The 19,301-nt window shown below is 48.6% G+C and overlaps 1 protein-coding gene across 1 annotated transcript in view; it reads right to left on the bottom strand.

The window, feature by feature from the left end:
• Positions 1-2,422: 2,422 nt before the first annotated feature.
• LOC146859269 (germ cell-specific gene 1-like protein) overlaps positions 2,423-19,301 on the bottom strand; it is a 162,711-nt gene continuing 145,832 nt past the window's right edge. Inside the window, exons 6-7 of the mRNA XM_085649954.1 lie at positions 8,273-8,384; positions 2,423-3,180 (exon numbers count right to left, since the gene is read on the bottom strand). Coding sequence (XP_085506080.1) covers positions 2,697-3,180; positions 8,273-8,384 — 596 coding nt within the window. The 3' untranslated portion in view covers positions 2,423-2,696. The remainder of the gene's footprint in view (positions 3,181-8,272; positions 8,385-19,301) is intronic.

Consider the following 19,301-nt stretch of genomic DNA (forward strand, 5'->3'; position numbering starts at 1 on the left):
TTGGAGAGGGGCGGAACGGCCAGCGGCCATAGATAGGGCGCGGAGGAAGATTAATAGGGACATGAGAGTTTTTTGTGACAGGGAAGGTTTTGGAAGGATGGAACATCCAGAGCTGCGTTATGCGGCGGTGTATTTCTTCAGGGAAGATGGGGTTCTCCTGTCACGATATGGCATGGAATTGTATATAGTGCAGCTGAAGGAGGCTTTAGATAGGGCGATAGGCGTGTGCAGATACCCGAAGCATCAGGAGTCCTAGTTGGGGGGTCGAAAATTCGTCAGCGAGGACTTTTTGAGTGGCGTTTTTTCCTAGGTCATTCGTGGTATAACGATGTATAGTTACAGTTATGAAAGAACATAGGAAGATAACGTACTTAGGTAGGTGTAGAAAGGTTAGGCATTGCAAGTTATGGTTATAATTGTTGCAGGGGGGAACATGTTTAGGGGAGGGGGTGGGGGGAAAAAGTAGGAGGACAATATTTAGTGAGGTATAGTTTTGTACGGCACAGGCCAAGGGAATTTTATGTAAGTTGCACCTGTTTCCAATAAAGCGGCCTTTTTCACACCAACGAGCTAGTCTGTGGTGCCCCCCTTTTTGGCCCAGTAGGGCTTTGGGGGGGGGCGGCCGACTAGCCGGAGGCCTGCCCCTCCCGGGGGTTTTTGGGCCGGGAGGCAGCCAGAGCCCAGTGGCCTGGTTGGGCTCCCTTGGACTGCTTTTGGGCCAGGGCCAGGCTATTTTGGGCTGGTGGGGTATATATCCGGCCATCTTGTGTCGCGGGCCTCCATTTTGGTGGTTCGTGACACGACAGCCGGCGGGGAGGGTTGTGGCAGTTAGTTTTGTCCCGCCCTCCCACCCTGGGAAAATGTTTTTGCTTCTCGTTTATCCTTTTTGGGGGTTTTTTGTGGGCAGTCTATACCCTTGTTTTATGTAGGTAGTTTTCTTGGGAGCAGGTGCATTAGGAGGGGAAGGTTTTATTGGGGTTGGTCGCCTGAGCTGGTGCTGGTGTGGCTCATTATGGTTCTATGGGGGCGTTTTTTCCTAGGTCATTTGTGGTATAACGATGTATAGTTACAGTTATGAAAGAACATAGGAAGTTTACGTAGTTAGGTAGGTGAAGAAAGGTCAGGAATTGCAAGTTATGGTTATAATTGTTGCAGGGGGGAACATGTTTAGGGGAGAGGGTGGGGGAAAAAGTAGGAGGACAATATTTAGTGAGGTATAGTATTGTACGGCATAGGCCAAGGGAATTTTATGTAAGGTGCACCTGTTTCCAATAAAGCGGCCTTTATCACACCAACAAGCTAGTCTGTGGTCTGTGCTGCCCACATTTTTGGGCCAATCCCAACCTCTCAAGGTTTAAAGACCTAGGTCTGGCTGAAGGGAGTCAGGCATGACATGGGCCCCCCTCCAGCTTCATAGGTCTTCATGTGTGTCTGCAAATAAACTGTCTGTGCCTTATGGGCCTGTTTGTGTTACCTCAGCTGTGCACCTGGGCACCTGTGCAAACAAACTGCTTCAAACCCTTGTAAACACATCAATTACATGCATCAGGAGGGCTGAAAATACCCTAATGTTCTTCCAAACTAAAAGAGATAATCGGCTTATGCTATATTTTCTCATTGATTTTTCGTACTTGGTATCCGTGGCTATGCAGTTATTATAGAAATATGCAGCTGTGCATTTAGAATAGGAAAATACTTCAACCCCTAAAATGCAAAGAAAAAAACAGTACTGCATTAGTGCTTCACGAGGGACAACTAGAGACCTCTCTGTCATCACCCTTTGCTTAAATGTTACATATCCAGGTTTGGCATTTACTGTGCACTCCCTGTGCTCCATTCTGTACACCTAGCTCTGTGCCCCTTATTCAACATTGCACAGTGCTCCTCTGATGCACAATACTCAGTGCTACCTCATTGAAAGCCCCCAGTGCTACCACGATGCACAACACCCACTCAGACCAAAAGGTGTATCAGCCAGTGCACCCATAAAACACATCAAACACGGCTTCCAGGAGGTGCATCCCAGGTACTCTTCCTCATGGAAGCCACCACTCTGCTTCTCTGCCGTACAGCCCATTATGTGTTCCACTGATGAATATCGCCCTATGCACCGTGCTGCAATAGGTAATATATGACTATTGGTTGAGCACAGTGAAGTTTCAGTATTTGTTTGCAGGTGTGCATGGGTGTCTGAGATCTGTTGCTCTCAGTCAATCTTTGGGCCTGCAGACTTGTTGGTGTGGGTGTGCACTTTAGAAAAATCAGACTCATTGGCTTTGTCAATGCTTCTTAGAAAAGGGTCCCACATTATTTCATAAGTAAACATGTTAATACTACACATCCAATGGGAGATGGGTATGGCCTTATCACCAAGTCCAGAGACTCTCAGTCTTCTTCAAGCTGCAGTCCACTGGACAGTCTTATATTTAATAAGATTCTCCTGTCCTAGGATCCAGATGAAGAAATGGCATGGTCACTGGTCCTGGGTATGTCATCGCAGACCCTCAAGAAAGCAGGGACCACACCTTTTGGGAACTTGTAGGACAGTCTGCACCTGGGATTGGCATTGCACCTACAGTGCCCAGAAAGCATAGTTTATTGGTAACCCTTCAAATCCTGGGGCTCCTTCTTCAGGTCCACAATGCCATAAGGTGCCATAGAGAGGTCTGGACATCATGATGTGTTTTCATGAGGGATTAACACCGTTCATCCGCAAGTGACTCATCTGCATCCTGCAGGTTCCGGGCGCGGTCCATGGTGCGGTCCATGGTGCGGTCCATGCTGCGGTCCATGGTGCGGTCCATGCTGCGGTCCATGCTGCGGTCCATGCTACGGTCCATGCTACGGTCCATGCTGCGGTCCATGGTGCGGTTCACAGTGCGGTCCATGGTACGGTCCATGGTGCGGTTCACAGTGCGGTCCATGGTGCGGTTCACAGTGTGGTCCCGGAGTAGAACCTTCCTTTGTAACTCTGAATAGAAATCAACACTATCTGACACAGAGCGGATGGGCTGATCCCGAAAGAATCCCATCTCAGTGGACTCTGGGAAGCCCTCTGGATCAGAAGCTGTCTGGTCATAGATCTTTTGGTTGCGTTTGAACTCCAGCACAGTCTTGGTATATGTGTTGAGGGTGGTGACGGCGGAAGCCATGCAGCAGGTAAAGGATGCCCAGGCAGTGCTGGAAAGAATAAGTGTAGGCAACATGAGTAATGACAATATTTGCAATAACAATATATATGCAGAACTCTATGCAAGCATTAGACCCGACATTTGTTTGTACAAGTCAATATATATGACTTGTGCGTACATGTTACTCTATCACACACGCGTATCCAGATCACAACTCCTTGGCATATATTGCATTTTGGAACATATGACCCGATCACATTGGCATATTGTAGTCACACCTTTTCCTTATTGCTGTCTTCATTCATAGCATTCTTATATGGACGGTGTTACAGTTGTATTTTACTAACAGCTGTTCCCCTCTGAACCACATTGGTGTTCACTTGTGTGTCCTGCAGAATACATCCCACATATCAGAGTGAAAATACTGAAACTGAGGTAGACATTTCAAGAGACAGTTTCTAAAGTCTCACATGCTCTTCTTTTATAGACTAGTTTGCAGTCCAGTTGTAGATGACAGCAAACACCTCCACTGCTTCACTTCAGGTAAGACCTTGCCACATATTCAATGCCTGCCCTGTGGGTTCACATGACCCTTTGATCTTATGGGGATGCAGTTGACTCTACAGAGAGGCCTCAAGGTTCCAGGGGTGGGCTTTTCCTTTCATATCCTCAGGCTCCAATGCTGAAGGCAACCTGGCACCACATGTATCTGCTCAGTCACAAACACACAGCCACAGGCCACAGTAGAGAGATTATTCACATTTACTTCCACCTTTCTTCATGAGTCATTGCTATAGAGATTCAGTGAACTCCTGCCTCTGGCATCAGTCTCCTACAGGCAAGAGGTGATGTAGTGGTGGAAGACTGCTTTTTGCAAATTAAGGGCACACTCCGGTTTACATAAACGTATTCAGCAGATCGGGTTAGTGGAAATAGCAAATTCATCTTGCCCACAGACTCCAGATGCTTGCATATTGAGATAAGAAGCAGGCACAATGCAATCCTCTACAAAGGCCATTAGAGGAGAGGAGCCAGTGGGGACAAGCAGTTTGTAAAAGGGGTTACACTTCAACAGATTTATTCAGATGCCGGAAAGGCACAGATCTACCTAAATTAAGTTAGAACCATGACAAGGGCTCTCTCGCAGGTTATAGGCGAAGGCCGCAGGGGAGGGCCGATAATGAGTGAGAGGGGCTTTTCCAACTATTGTTGCTCGAAGTAGGATTGCAATACTAGTAGAACATTCATCCCACTGAGGGTAGATTAATCTAAATTAAACACAGGGAAACAGAAAGGCATGCCTTTGAAGTTAGGAGCAGAAGGCCCCTACCTGTCATTAGTGTCCCTCTGTCACTCCACTGTCTTCAATGCCGCTCTCAACACTCCTATGTAGTAATTCAGTGCTGTAGCCCACCAAAGGTTATAATGATCATTAAAGACACTCTACCTAATGTGGACATTAAGGTTCTATACAGACAATTAAAGTGCATTCACCGCATTCATGTGCCTAGAGGGTGGCAACCCAGACACTGAAGTGAGAGAGGATGGAGACAGGGCTACCATTAAACATTCAATGAGGTCCTGTAGCAATGGGCTGATGAATAATTCTTCCTGAGCACTGACATATGATGGATTGTAGGGGTGAGGAATGGATAAGTAGTTCCTGTTTTTAAAGAAAAGGAAGTTATTAGGCAGGGTCTGTCCTTTTATCTTTTGCTGACTACTGTTCAGGAAGATTGGTGACTATCAGGCGCAGATATTTCTCCCACTTCATTGTGCCCTTGTTTTGGATATTCCTGCTTGGAACCATCCTCACCGTACAGTCCTTCACCGTACAAGAAAGCAATATTGGCACTACAACCAGAAAATGACATTTGCAGCAGAACCGCTCCTAAGTGTTTCCAAACTCTTAGATAATGGATCTCCACCCCCTGTCTAGAAAATGAGCATAAACGCGGGACCCAAAGCACCCACCTTTGTTCCACCCCACGTTCCTCGTGAGCAAGAAATAAGTTGGTCCACAGAATAAACAGAGAGCTGGTATGTAACCAGGGCTGAGTGGGATAGTTGGCAGTCTCCCAGAGGTAAGGGAACGTCAGTCTGTGCAACTTCCTGAACAAACTGAGGGTCTTCCACGTGACTAGAAGCCTGCTCAGAGAAGGAAGAAGAGTGCCTGGCCCAGCAGGATGAGAAACCATCCAGAAACAGAAGGCCAGCTTTGTTCCCAGTGTGAGGAACACCCACATACAGCTGGTTGACATCAGGAACAAAGCTGGAGCTGACCCATATTGTGGGAGTCTCCCATTGTGATTCCAGTGGTGATTTACTGCACAGAATCAAGCCCAAAGGCAACAGCGTGCTATCCGGAAGCCCTACAGCAAACCCAAACAACTGGTGCTGTTGCTGCCCCAAGTTGGTCTACCTGGTGGGAAATCTATTGTCTCTGCTGAAGCGGAAGCACTGTTATCAGCTGGATGACCATAAGTCCCAAAGATTTACACCTGTCTGAAACCTGATCAGAGGTTACAGGTAGTAAGGATGACCCCCATCTCAAACTGGCTTGGAGGATGCAACTTCCAAGGAAGAGCAGCCGCCAAGTAGGCATGCTGCTGCAACTCCAGCGATTCAAGTCCTGACTGAGGCCGCCCCGTTCCGCTTCACATCATCAGAGCTGATGCTGAACCTGCAGGTCTGACTAGCTACTTCCTTCAGGAGAGGATAGCTCAGGTCATCTCCAACCCAGGACAGCCAAATAACTGCTGACAGAGAGACAGAGGATCTGCGCCAGGATCTCTCTTGAGTTTCTATGAAGGTGACACAATGTCAACCATTATGAGACATGTTCACCATGATTCCATCAGTCAATCAGAAGCATTTAGAGTGGCCTTTATTATGATCAATATCTTGTCGCAGACATTTTTCTTAGGTGGAACAGTTTTTTAGGGAGGTTTATTTATTTTTATGTCTGGCTTGACAGCGCAGCTGTCTCTAGACCTTATGTGATCAAGAGAGAGCTAGAAGAAGCCTTACTGTGAGAGGGGCTTAGCCTGAACTCAATCACTGATTCACTTGAGTGCGGATTTTCATTGGACAGAAGCTGTGTGATTACACTGAAAAGGAGTGCATGTATCACACTATTGGCGTTGTGAGGGAGTTTATGCTCAACACAGCATGTCTGAGTTGGTTAAGGTAACAAGTCACTGATAAGGGTTATGGGTCTGATATGTGTATTATGAAAATGAATATCAAAGGCAGTAGAACTGATTGATTTATTGTGCAAAGCATATGTTTAAGGCAATAGGCCTTCAAGGGTGGATAGTCACTACACTGAGATGAAGCGTGCGGACAGGAATTTTGCTAGAGGGATTCTCACAGATTACCATAGTAGTGAAGGGTTTAGATGTTAGTTATCCCTTGAGGCAAACTTCTTGGGAGAAGATGTGCGCTCTGAGAATCGTTGTCATTCCATTTCAGGATGCATTGAATATTGTTCTGCCAACTTTCATTTTGTACATATTTGTAATTTTATGACTTTATAGTGACAGATGCCTTGTGAGAAAGCTTGTGCGGGATGCAGTATGCCTGTGTTGGTGATGGTGACAAACAAGTGATAAAAGCTGTAGGTCTGATTGGTTTATTGAAAAGGTTATGTCAAAGATCAAAGGTCTAATCTTTTTATTATGAAAATATATGAGAAACTAAGTAAGCCTCAGTTATTTATTGTGAATATTATATGCTAAAGCCAATAGGGTTTCAAGAGTGAATTGTTATTACACCGTGTTAATGCCTGTAGATAGGTTGAGTTACTTGGTTCCTCACAGCTTACTATAACAGGCAAGGGTTTTGATGTTGGTTTCCCTGTCTGCAGGTAGCAGATTTGTTTGCACTTTGATAATCATTGTTTTTTTTTACGGAGTTTTATATAGCGCGAACGTGACCCAGTATCGGGTATCAGAGCGCTTTACATAGCACCAGTTGCGTTACATGAAGACACATTCATTTTTGTTAGGCAAGGGGAGATTAAGTGATTTGCCCAGAATCACAGGATGTTCAGCGTCATTGCCGAGACTCAAACCCGGTTCCCTAGATTCGAGGTCGACTGCCCTAGCCGTTAGGCCAACTCCTCTCCCCCAACTCTCTTATGAGGGTTGACCACCGTTTTGCCAACTGAAATTGTGTGTACATTTATAATTTCCTGACTGTAAGACTGAGGCTACATTGTAGGAAAGCTAATGCAGAATCTAGTAAACCTGAGACGGTTACTGTGACAAGCCAACAATAAAGGATGCAGGCATGATTGGTTTTTTGAGAACATATACATCCAATGTCATGGGTCTGAAATGTTTATTATGAATAGTTACGAAAAGGGTGTCAGCCTGGCTGATTTACTTGAACACATATTTGTTAAACCTAATAGGCCATAAAGGGTGGATTGTCAATATACTATGTTAAAGGCTGTAGACAGATATTTTGTTACATGGAATCACACAGATTACCTTTTTATGCTAGGTTTTGGAGTTTGTCATGTCCCTTCCCCCCTCAAACACCTGGAGCTGAAGATTTGCAATGTGATAATCCTTGGTAAACCGTTTTTCAGAGGGACTGTATATTGGCTAGACAACTGTAATGTTGTATGTATGAGTAAATTTATGCCTGAGGGCGCCAGGTACCATGCAATGCGGGAGACCTTTGTTACTTATGGCGACAAGGCAGTTTAAAGGGTATCGGCTTGATTGTTTCAGTAGATCATGTCACTTCAGATGCTGCTGGTCTGATATGTTTATTAGGAAGAATTACGACAAAGGTAGCAGGTCCAGCTCACCTACTGTGAAATGTATTTGTAAAAGACAATAGGATTTAAGGGTGGGTTGTTATTACACTGTGCTGAAGGCTGTAGACTGGTGTTTTGTTACATGATAGCTCAACAATTACCTTAACAAAAAGGGCTTTGGTCTTGGTTACCCCCTCAGTTAAACCCAAGAAGATATTCACTGACAATCTTAGTTATGCCTTCTTAAGAGGGTTTATATAATTTTTTGCCAAGAGTAATTTTATATGTATTAGTAATTTTGCTGACACTTTTACCTTATGGTTACCTTGTCAGAAGGTTTACGCACAGAACATTAGAGAACAATACTTACTAGAAAGCCCATCCGTAGTCCCAGGAGTGCGGCCTCCAGTCTTCGGGCCCAAGGCTGACCGTGGCCTGGAAGACCTGTGTGTACATCATGTGAGCCACCATCCCAAGAAGGCCTGAGGACACAAACAGGGAAGATCATGCACTGGAGCAACTTCTCAAAGCAATGTCGACAACCTCGCCAACCTGGGACTCAAGCAACTGGTGTCCACCCCCACCCACCTCGCCGGACACACACTCGACGCAGTCTTCTCATCCAGCACAGACATAGACTTCAGCCACGCCACAGAGCTTCAATGGACGGACCACAGCTGCGTCCACTTCACCTTCAAGAGAACGACGACCCACCAACACCAGCAACAGGCAGCCCGCAGAAGCTGGAACAAGATCACAGCAGACCAGCTCGCCACCTCCCTGAACCAGCACCCTCCTGCCAGCTCAGCGAACCCCAGCCAAGCCGCCGACAACCTCACGAAGTGGATCAGCAACTGCGCGGATGAACTCGCCCCACTGAGGACCCCGCCTAGCAGACCCGGCAGCAAGAAGGCCCCATGGTTCACCGACGAACTCAAGAGCTCCAAGAAGAACTGCCGAGCCCTCGAGAAAGTCTGGAGAAGGGAACCGACACCAGACAACAGGACCTCCTTCAAACTTGCCACCCGGAAACACCACCAGCTGATCCGCGCCGCCAAGAAAACAGCATTCAAAGACCGGTTGGACAACAACGCACACAACTGCAAGGAACTCTTCAACATCGTGAAAGAGCTTTCCAACCCCAGCGCAGGAAACAACGACATCACCCCATCGCAAGACCTCTGCAACTCCCTCGCTTCATACTTCCACAACAAGATCGCGGACATACATAACAGCTTCAACAACCAACCAACGCACACCATGACCGAACAACCACCCCCCACCACCACCCTCCACGCCTGGACCCCGATCAGCACCGAAGACACCATCCGCACGATGAACTCCATCCACTCCGGATCACCGACCGACCCCTGCCCTCACCACGTCTTCAACAAGGCCGACGCTGTCATCGCACCCCACCTGCGAGACATCATCAACACTTCCTTCGACACCACCATCTTCCCTGAGAGCTGGAAGCACGCCGAACTCAGCGCCCTACTAAAGAAACCTACAGCGGACCCCACCGACCTCAAGAATTACCGCCCCATCTCGCTCCTCCCGTTTCCAGCCAAAGTCATCGAGAAGACCGTCAACAAGCAGATGGCCGCCTTCCTCGAGACAAACGGATCCCTCGACCCCTCACAGTCCGGCTTCCGAGCCAATCACAGCACCGAGACCGCCCTCATCGCCGCCACCGATGACATCCGAGCCCTGATGGACAATGGAGAAACAGCGGCCCTCATCCTCCTAGACCTCTCTGCGGCATTCGACACGGTCTGCCACCGCACCCTAGTACGGCGCCTCAGCAACATCGGAATCCAGGACAAGGCGCTGGACTGGATCATCTCCTTCCTCGACGGAAGAACACAGAGAGTCCGCCTACCACCGTACAAGTCAGAGGCCTCCGAAGTCACCTGCGGCGTCCCTCAAGGATCATCTCTGAGCCCCACCCTCTTCAACGTCTACATGAGCCCCCTCGCGGCCATCGTACGCAAACACAACCTCAGCATAATCTCCTACGCCGACGACACCCAACTGATCCTCTCCCTGACCAACGACCCCGCCGCCGCCAGATCCAACCTGCACGAAGGGATGAAAGAGGTAGCCGAGTGGATGACGACCAGCCGCCTGAAACTGAACTCGGACAAGACGGAGGTCCTCATCCTGGGCTCCTCACCCTCCGCCTGGGACGACTCCTGGTGGCCTCCCGCCCTGGGCACCGCACCCAAACCGACAGACCATGCACGCAACCTGGGCTTCCTCCTGGACTCCTCCCTCTCCATGACCAGGCAAGTCAACAACGTCTCCTCGGCGTGCTTCAACATCCTACGCATGCTACGGAAGATCTTCTGGTGGATCCCCACCGAGACCAGGAAGACCGTCACCCAGGCCCTCGTCACCAGCCGACTGGACTACGGCAACGCCCTCTACGCCGGTACCACCGCCAAGCTCCAGAAGAGACTCCAGCGGATCCAGAACGCCTCAGCCAGACTCATCCTCGACATCCCACGAACCAGCCACATCTCCGGACATCTGAGAGACCTTCACTGGCTCCCCGTCAACAAGAGAATCACCTTCCGCCTCCTCACCCACGCACACAAAGCCCTACACGACCAAGGCCCGAGCTACCTCAACAGCCGAGTCAACTTCCACGCTCCCAAACGCCACCTCCGATCAGCCAACCACGCCCTCGCCGCCGTCCCCCGCATCCGAAGAGCGACTACAGGAGGAAGGTCCTTCTCCTACCTGGCCGCCAAAACCTGGAACTCCCTCCCTACCGACCTGCGCCTGACCCAAGACCACCTCTCCTTCAGGAAGAAGCTGAAGACCTGGCTGTTCGAGCAGTAGCGGCACCCCCCCCCTCCCCCCCCCCAGCGCCTTGAGACCCTACGGGTATGTAGCGCGCTTTACAAGTGTCACTGATTGATTGATTGATTGATGGAAAACACTCCAGTGTTCTTGTGGTTTCTTGTTCCCATACATATGTTACTAGTGCCCTCCCCAGTTTTAGTGAATTGTATCTTTTATCGTAGATTATTCATGACTGACCTACTTTGATGTTTTGTCGAACTTGCAAAAAAGAAGGTTAACACCCTCATGTACAAACCTTTACTCCCACAAAGATTTTCATCTGAGTAAATCTACTCCAAAGGGCAAGGGGTGGGATTCTCCAGGGCAGGAACACCTGGCATTCTGACCCAAGAAACTGTTGTAGATTTACTCCTGGCAAGGTTGGGAAAGATTCCGCTCCCGTGTGAGAAAGGCATAGTGCACACAGAAAACAGATGGGGTGCAGGTCCATGCGAGGGTTCTCCACTGGCCCTAAAGTTCTGATTTTTTTGTGTACTCTGTCCCAGAGAGAGGCGGAACACTGAGGACCTGATTCACAAAGAGCCTCGGCACTCACGGTGGAGGCTTCACAGATTCACAAAGAGCCTCGGCACTCGTGGTGGAGGCTTCACAGACTCACAAAGAGCCTCGACACTCACGGTGGAGGCTTCACAGATTCACAAAGAGCCTCTGGAATTGTGGAAGAGGCTTCACAGATTCACAAAGAGCCTGGGCACTCGTGGCGGAGTCTTCATAGATTCACAAAGAGCCGCAGCACTCATGGCGGAGGCTTCACAGATTCACAAAGAACCTCGCATTCGTGGTGGAGGCTTTACAGATTCACAAAGAGTTATTCACAAAGCGCCTCTGCACTCATGGTGGAGGCTTCACAGATTCACAAAGAGCCTCACACTTGTGGCGAAGGCTTCACAGATTCACAAAGAGCCATTCACAAAGAGCCTCGGCACTCATGGCGGAGGCTTCACAGATTCACAAAGAGCCTCGCACTCGTGGGAGAGGCTTCACAGATTCACAAAGAGCCTCGGCACTCGTGGTGGAGGCTTTACAGATTCACAAAGAGCCATTCACAAAGAGAGTCAGCACTCATGACGGAGGCTTCACAGATTAACAAAGAGCCTCAGCACTCATGGTGGAGGCTCCAAAGTTGTAGCGGCATCTCTGCACTCGTGTCAGGATCTCTGCACTCATGGCAGGATCTCCGCACTTGTGGCATGATCTCTGGACTGAAGTTTCTCATTGCCAAGATCTCGCTGTGAATGCAGAGATCCCACCACAACTGCGGAGCCCCTACAACGAGTGCAGAGGCTCTATGTGCATTGGGCCCAGTGAGTGGTCTAGAACTGATAGGGAGGACCAAGGATGGACACGACTCAGGAAGGACATATGTTTCACATGTTTCAAGTTTATTTGCTAGCCCAGGGCACCATTACATAAATAATAAATTAGAATCAAAATACATTTCACGTCATTACAACTATAATTATAGCTTCATAAATCAGTAATAGAAGTTTACATCTAGGTGACATTAAATACAGATGAGCTACTATCTTATGACTATATTATCTATTACTAAAATACTCTAATTAATTAATAGGTCACATTAACAAAGCAACGGTGGGTGGTAATACCATGAGCACACGGAATCTAGGCATCCCTGGGATAAGAAGACTCAATCCCCTATCTAATTATTTCACTTTACCTGCAAGAGTGCTCGACAAATATGTAAATAATCTGCAGTGGAATTCATGCACTAGTCAGGTGAATGAGAACTAGCCCATTAACCAGGAATATAATTTAACTTCAACCTTTTAGCAGTTAATTATAAAATGTGGCATCCTATAAAAACTGTGTAAAACGTGATGTCATGCCAGATTGTTCTGTAGCTTGGAGCTTCCTGTACTGCAGCATCTTCCATCACCAGGTCCTCTCTAGTTGAGTTTCAGCAATGGATGTAATTGAGTTAGGCTAAATGGAAACAAGATAGAGGTGTCACAGATTGGAGACAGTATAGGATGTTTCCTGGACTTCTCGTTGTTTGCCGTTGGGGTCCGGTACGTCAGGTATTGGTATGCCCTGGCTCCGGTAGGTCCTGGTGTCTTCAACCTCGGTGGGGAGACAGATTTGATCCTCCAGAGCTATTGTACCTTTTCTCGTTTTGGTGCTGTGTCAAGGTGCTCGAGGGGCAGCACGTCAACAAATCAGACTTCACGGGATGGGTGCCTGCAGTGTGCAGGGGATTGATGCTCTCACTCCAAGGATGCTTCATGGTGATTTCTTAAAAGCTGGAGGTGCTCCAGGTTTTGTGGTGTCAGAATGACACCGCAGCAGTGACTGTTGAGTCCTGGGAGCAGCAGACAGGGGTTGGCACCTTTTTCTTCAACAGCAGGGCTTCAGTTCTCGACCAGCGGGTCTTCTTTGTCCTGGTATGCTCTTGTCTGCCGAATCTGATGTTCAGGTCTCAGGGTGCTACCTAAATACTAAATTTATGGGCATTACAAGGGTAGACAGGTAGAAGCCAGTGGGCTACTTACCTTTATGGTGTCTATACTCTCTAGTGACCACTTCCTGTTAGAAGGTTTTCTCACTATCTTAATATGGTGGAATTTCAGGAGAGGGGTTCACATCGCCAGGCCGGCCCTAGGGGTGGTGTAGGCGAAATGATGACACTCCCCTCCTCCTAATTTAACTAATTTTCCTGTCTTTCCTCCAACCAAAAGTGGAGCAGGAAAGGAGTCCTGGCCTCTCCCGCTATCTGGAGGTTATTGGGTTGGATTTCAAAAAGCAGCATTGCCGCCTTTGAAGCTTCCCACCCTGGAAGGTCATCCTGTCCTGGAGGAGGTGTGAAGCACCTCTGAGCAGGCTTTGTCTCTGTCCTCTAAGAGTGCTGCCTCTCACCCCATGTGGTCAGTAATATGTTTGGTAGTGGCAGGGTGGCAAAAGCAACTCGGGAACCATACCAGTGCTTGGTAGGGTTTCAGGGAACCCTTGAAAGGGCCTCCTGTGTCAATTTATTAATAAATTCAACACTGGCATCAAAGAGGATTTATTAAGAAAAGATTTCTGCTATCAAACATCTTAGAAATCAGTGAAGCAATCGTGGAGCTAGGAAACTCATGTTGACAAGTATCCAGTCAATCTAATCTTTATGGCTTCCTGTACACTTACAACATCTCAGAATGGACTGGACATTGTAGCGGCATATTTGCACATGCTCGTATGCCCACACATAGGATATAGTGCACCCTGCCTTAGAGCTAAAGGCCTGCAGTAGAAGTGACTTACCTATATCCTATGCAGTGAATGGGAGGCATGGCACAGAGGGATGTGTGCCATGTCGACTCTTAGGATTTCTCTGCACCAACACATGCAGCCTGCAATGGCAAAGCACATAACCTTGGTGAGGGGTCCTTGGTCTGGCACATCCAATGCTGTGGCCCCAGACGACCCTCTTCAGGAAGCATGCCTAGGAACCAGGGGTAGCAGTTATTAGGGACTTACAGGGGTAACTGAAGTTGTGCCAATTGTGGTACAGTTTTTGGGAAAGAGATCCGGCAGTGGGAACCAGATAAGCAGGAACCCAGTGCACTTACATTTCGGATTTACATCAGATAAAAAGTGGGAGCTAACCATGTCAAAAGAGGTACTTTCGTACAGGCACAAAATGCGCACTTCTGCTATCACAGTATTAGACATGCTCACACTATGAGATAGAGAGAAGTTTGGCCAGCCCATTCACTCTGTAAACAGTAGTAATGAAAAAGGTGCAGAGACCCAGAAACGAAATTAAAAAAGAAAAAACAGCTATGCACTAACAATGGAAGCCAAAGCTATTAAACAACAGCACCACAGACAAATGTTCAAAATGAGAGACATATATGAAGACAAGAAAATACATTATCTTATAAACCTGTAAAGGCAAATGACCAACTATACATCTGGCCATATTACTATACCGTAGACTACGCAATGTCATAAATGAGATATTCCCAACATCACCCATCGGTGTTCCTACACATCCACCAATGGTTTTTGGTGCATTCCCAGATTTACTAACACTAGTAAACCTGGGAATGCTTCGGAATGGTACGCCATCCCAGTGGAAGCGTAACAAGCAGAAGTATTTTTATTTCTCCTAATTTTTTCTCCTTCTACATGTGCTGCATTTTACAGCATACATAGAAAGTGTAATGCAGGCACGCTTGCACCATGCTGTAAGGGTACCTGTATTGGCGCTTGGCCACATCTTACGATATCACAGAGGGAGAGCAGGAATGCGCCACATCTTAGTAGATATGGCATATTTCTGCCCTCTCCATTTGATGCTGTACAATTGTCTTGTTGCATTGTGCCAAATATTAGTAAGTTCTCCCCCTAGTCTTCAAACTGGAGCAACTCAATTGAGCACATTGTTGGCAATTAAACATTTGGCTAATCCTTGGTCAGCTTTAATTACTACTAGAAGGACAGAGAGTGAAGTTGAAGTCCCTTTCTTTACCACACAAAGGGTCAGATGTACGACCCTGTTTTGCAGTCGCAAACGGGAGATCCTCCCATTTGCGGCCGCAGAAAAGGGTAATAGCATGTACAAATGCTATTTTGTGAGTCACTGACTCGCAAAATAGCATTTTCTACTCTCACTATTAGGAAGGGGCGTCCCTTCCTAATAGCTAATCAACATGCTATGTACTAATGCTTTGCAGCTGTATTTGTGGCCCCAAAACACTAGAAGTTTACCACATTAAGTAGGTGGTAAACCACTCGCAAAGGGTAAGGGGTCCACAGGGGACCCCTTCCCCTTTGTGAGTATGTGGGAAATTATTTTTTAAGAAGAGGCAGTGGTCCCAGGGACCAGTGCCGGCCCTTAAAAAATTGAAACAAAAGTTTATTTTTTCTTTTTTAAATGCATCTCATTTTCCTTTAAGGAAAACGGGCTGCATTAAAAAAAACTGCTTTATTAAAACAGCAGTCACAGACATGGTGGTCTGCTGATCCCAGCAGGCCACCATCCCTGTGAATGCTAGCCGTTCCTAAAAGGGTCGCAAATTGCGCCTGCCTCATTAATATTAATGAGGCATGCAATTTACAACCCCATTAGGAATCGCAAACAATGTCTGAGACACTGTTGTGCATTCCAATTTGCGAGTCGCAAATTGCGAGTCGCAAATGTGACGCAATTTGCGACTCGCTATTTGGCGGGTCGTACACCTGGCCCAATGATCTTAATGCAACTTGGCCAGATTTTATACTTGCCCTCTTTGGGGGCTACAGTCCCCCTCATGTTGCCCAATCTTTTAATGAGGAACTCTTAAAGATATGTAAGTTCCATAAACACGACCGGACTGGCTGTTCCGGATTTTTACTGGACAACTGCTGGCTTGGAGGCTGGCTTTAGCGTAGAATTGGCTGCCATGAGTCAACCATGCCCTCTTGGCCCATTCTATTTGTGGCCTCCTGCAGGGTGCTGATAGTTTGAACATTTTTCCCAGGACTGATTTGGTTTCCACCAATCCAGGCCTGTCTATAAATCTCATACTGGAGAGTGTAGCTTTGAGGCGCTAGGTGAATATTCAATTCCATTTGCACTAGACAAGCAATCACATTGTATTATTTCTAACAAACAGCTGAAGACCTGTCTGTTGCCCAATTAATGTAGGTGAATTATTTGCTTTGCTCACAAGATTGTCTAGTCTTTCAATAAGCACCAAGAAGCCCTCATAACAGTTGCGACCTTTACAAAATCATAAATTGAATAAACACATTTCAAATGCAGTTGACATTATGTTCTTTTCAATACTTCATTCAGCCTTTATTTAAATGTCGAATCTCTGGAGCAATTTGTGACTGCTTGCCCACATTGTTATTTGTCCCCTAGCACCTGAAACAGATGCAAGTATCAGTACCAAAAACAGGTGAATGTCTGAGTACAAGATGAAAGAAGAGCTTCAGTGTTGGCACGCCTCTCCATAGACTTGAACTGTTACACTAATGTATGTATGTAGGACACTAAGGAAACGTTCCTAGGCTCTCCTGTTTTCTGTGGGGTATTTGTGGATTTCAGTGGTGTTTTCTCAGTGTTTTTTAAACCTTTTGAAATCAGTGCTTATCAATGTTTATTCAGCTATGTAGCCCCCAAGATAAGCAAAACGATGTTTTTCCAGTGTTTACAAAACATTTTGGTTTTTTTAATGATTATTATAAAGCGCACATTTAATGTAAAGGGGAAGTAATTCAGGGTATATAGTGTCTTCTCATTGGCAGCGTGCCCAAAGGGATTATGTTAGACTGTTTTAACCCCTTCCCTGTGGGGGTAATTCCCCCGCAGTGCGGGGGGGGGCTGCAGCGCCGCTGTACTCGTGACGAGCTCAGCTCGTCATGACTCACAGTGGACCTGTGCTCATGATGAGCTGAGCTCGTCACGACCCCGCCCACTGATTAATTCTCCCGCACAGGCGGTGAATTAATCACGCGTGGGCGGGCTGCGGCCGTAATGACAAGCTCAGCTCATCATGAGCACAGCTCCACTGTGACTCATGACGAGCTGAGCTCGTCATGAGCACTCAACCAGTTCAGCATAGAAGTCTGTGTATTTCTCTCTCTCTCTCTCTCTCTCTCTCTCTCTCTCTCTCTCTCTCTCTCTCTCTCTCTCTCTCTCTCTCTCTCTCTCTCTCTCGCTCACTCACTCACTCACTCACTCACACTCAAACTCAGATCTCATTACCCTCTCTCACATTCGCTCTGTCAGGACTTTGTCTGGTTCACAGGGATATTAGTGGATTTAAAAAGTAAGAGTGCTATAGTGAAATGTTTTAGTAAATACATTCCTGGTTACCTACTCCTTCCTGAATATTAAAACATTGTAGGGGTGGTCAACAATGCCAACAGCATAGTGCCTTCTGAAACCTTTAAAATGTTGAATGAGTTTTTGTCAATTTTATGCAGGAGGTGTTCCAGGAAACCACTTGACACATATTTCCTGAAACATTGCCAGTATTTATGTCTCACTGTGCTTTAAAAGTCACTATTTTTTTTGGTGGCCAAGATGGCGGGGTGAGCGGACGCTTCCTCCCGTAGCTCCTCCGGCCCGGCCAAGCTAAAGCCTTTTTGTTATGCTTTTCTCCCCCCGCTGAGGCTCAGCGCGGGAGAGGAGCGTGGCGGAACATCAGGGGCACACATCGGTGCTGTTTTGGTCCGGATCGCCCCGGGGGAACCCCCCCAAGGGTTCGTCTGAGATCAGGGGATGACGGCGGTGAGCCCGAGGGGCGGAGCGTATTGGAGAGCTGTCCGGGCGCCTCGGTTGGGCCTGGTGCTGGAAGCTGCGGTCTGGAGGGGATCTGGCCCGCCGCTCGACGGTGACTGAAGGAGCCTGGCGGGAAGGGGCCCGACGGTGTGGAGGGCTTGGGACGGGTGCCCCGGCACTCGGACTGGTGACGGCGACACCTGGCACTGCGGAGGCCCTGACCCCTAGCCGAGGTACGGCGGACTCCTTGTTGGGGCCGGATCATCTGGCCCCCTGTGCGTGACTAACGGGGGCCGGTGGTGGAACTTATTTCACGGCGGGGCACCTCGGAGGCCCCGGGGGTGTCGCCGGGCCTAGTCGGTGTGGCTTGCTCCGCCCGGCCGCCATTTTGTCCCCGAAGGAGCAGTGGTGGCGACCTCCGCTGAGCCCTGGATGCTGGCTGCACACGACCTCCCGATATTGCTGTCTTGACTACCGGAGGGATGAGCTGTTGGGACCCCCTCGCTGCGGCCCCCTTGGTTGTCTCACGCTAGCTCTTGCGGCTGACGGTGACCGGGCTCGGCCGCCATTTTGTCACCTGTGACGCAGCGACCTCACTTGTGGGGGATCCCCCGGCCCGAGTGCTTGCCGGCGGCTGAGCATCTCTGGGGCGCCTGGATCGGGGCCCGACTGCGGAGCTGACGATGGCTGGGAAAGGAGGCCCGAAGAAAGGGGACCGTACTCTGCCGGACATGCTTGGCAGGGCCCAGCACTTGCGGGACAGGACACAGCCCTCGCCGGGGCCCTCCCGGGCTCCGGCGGATGTGACTGGAGGGGAGCCACCCGTCACGAGGGCCTTCATGGAGGAACTGTTTAGCTCCCTCAGGGAGGACTTCCAGACACTGAAGCGGGAGGTGGCCAGCGAGGTCCGAGAAGTGCGCAGAGAGGTGGAGGGCCTAGGTGAGCGTGTGGAGGCGGTGGAGACGGAGGGCCAACAGCGAGCGGAGGAGATAGTCCACCTCCAGCAGGACGTTCTTCGCCTCCGGGAACAGTGTGTGGAGCTCCAGGCCCACTCTGAGGACCTCGAGAACAGATCTCGGAGGAACAACATCCGAGTGCGTGGCGTGCCGACTGCGGATGAGGGGTCCGATCTGGGGGGCTATCTGCGGGCCCTGTTCCGAGAAATCCTGGGGGAGGCCGCGGACTTTCCCATCAGCATCGACAGGGCGCATAGGGTTGGCCGCCAGCGCCAGCCATCGGCACCCCCACCGGACATTCTGGCCTTCCTGCCCGACTTTCCACTAAAGGAGCGTATCATGGCTGAAGCCCGCAG

The sequence above is a fragment of the Triturus cristatus genome, chromosome 3_2, assembly GCF_964204655.1.
Source record: "Triturus cristatus chromosome 3_2, aTriCri1.1, whole genome shotgun sequence".
Classification (NCBI taxonomy): Eukaryota; Metazoa; Chordata; class Amphibia; order Caudata; family Salamandridae; genus Triturus; species Triturus cristatus.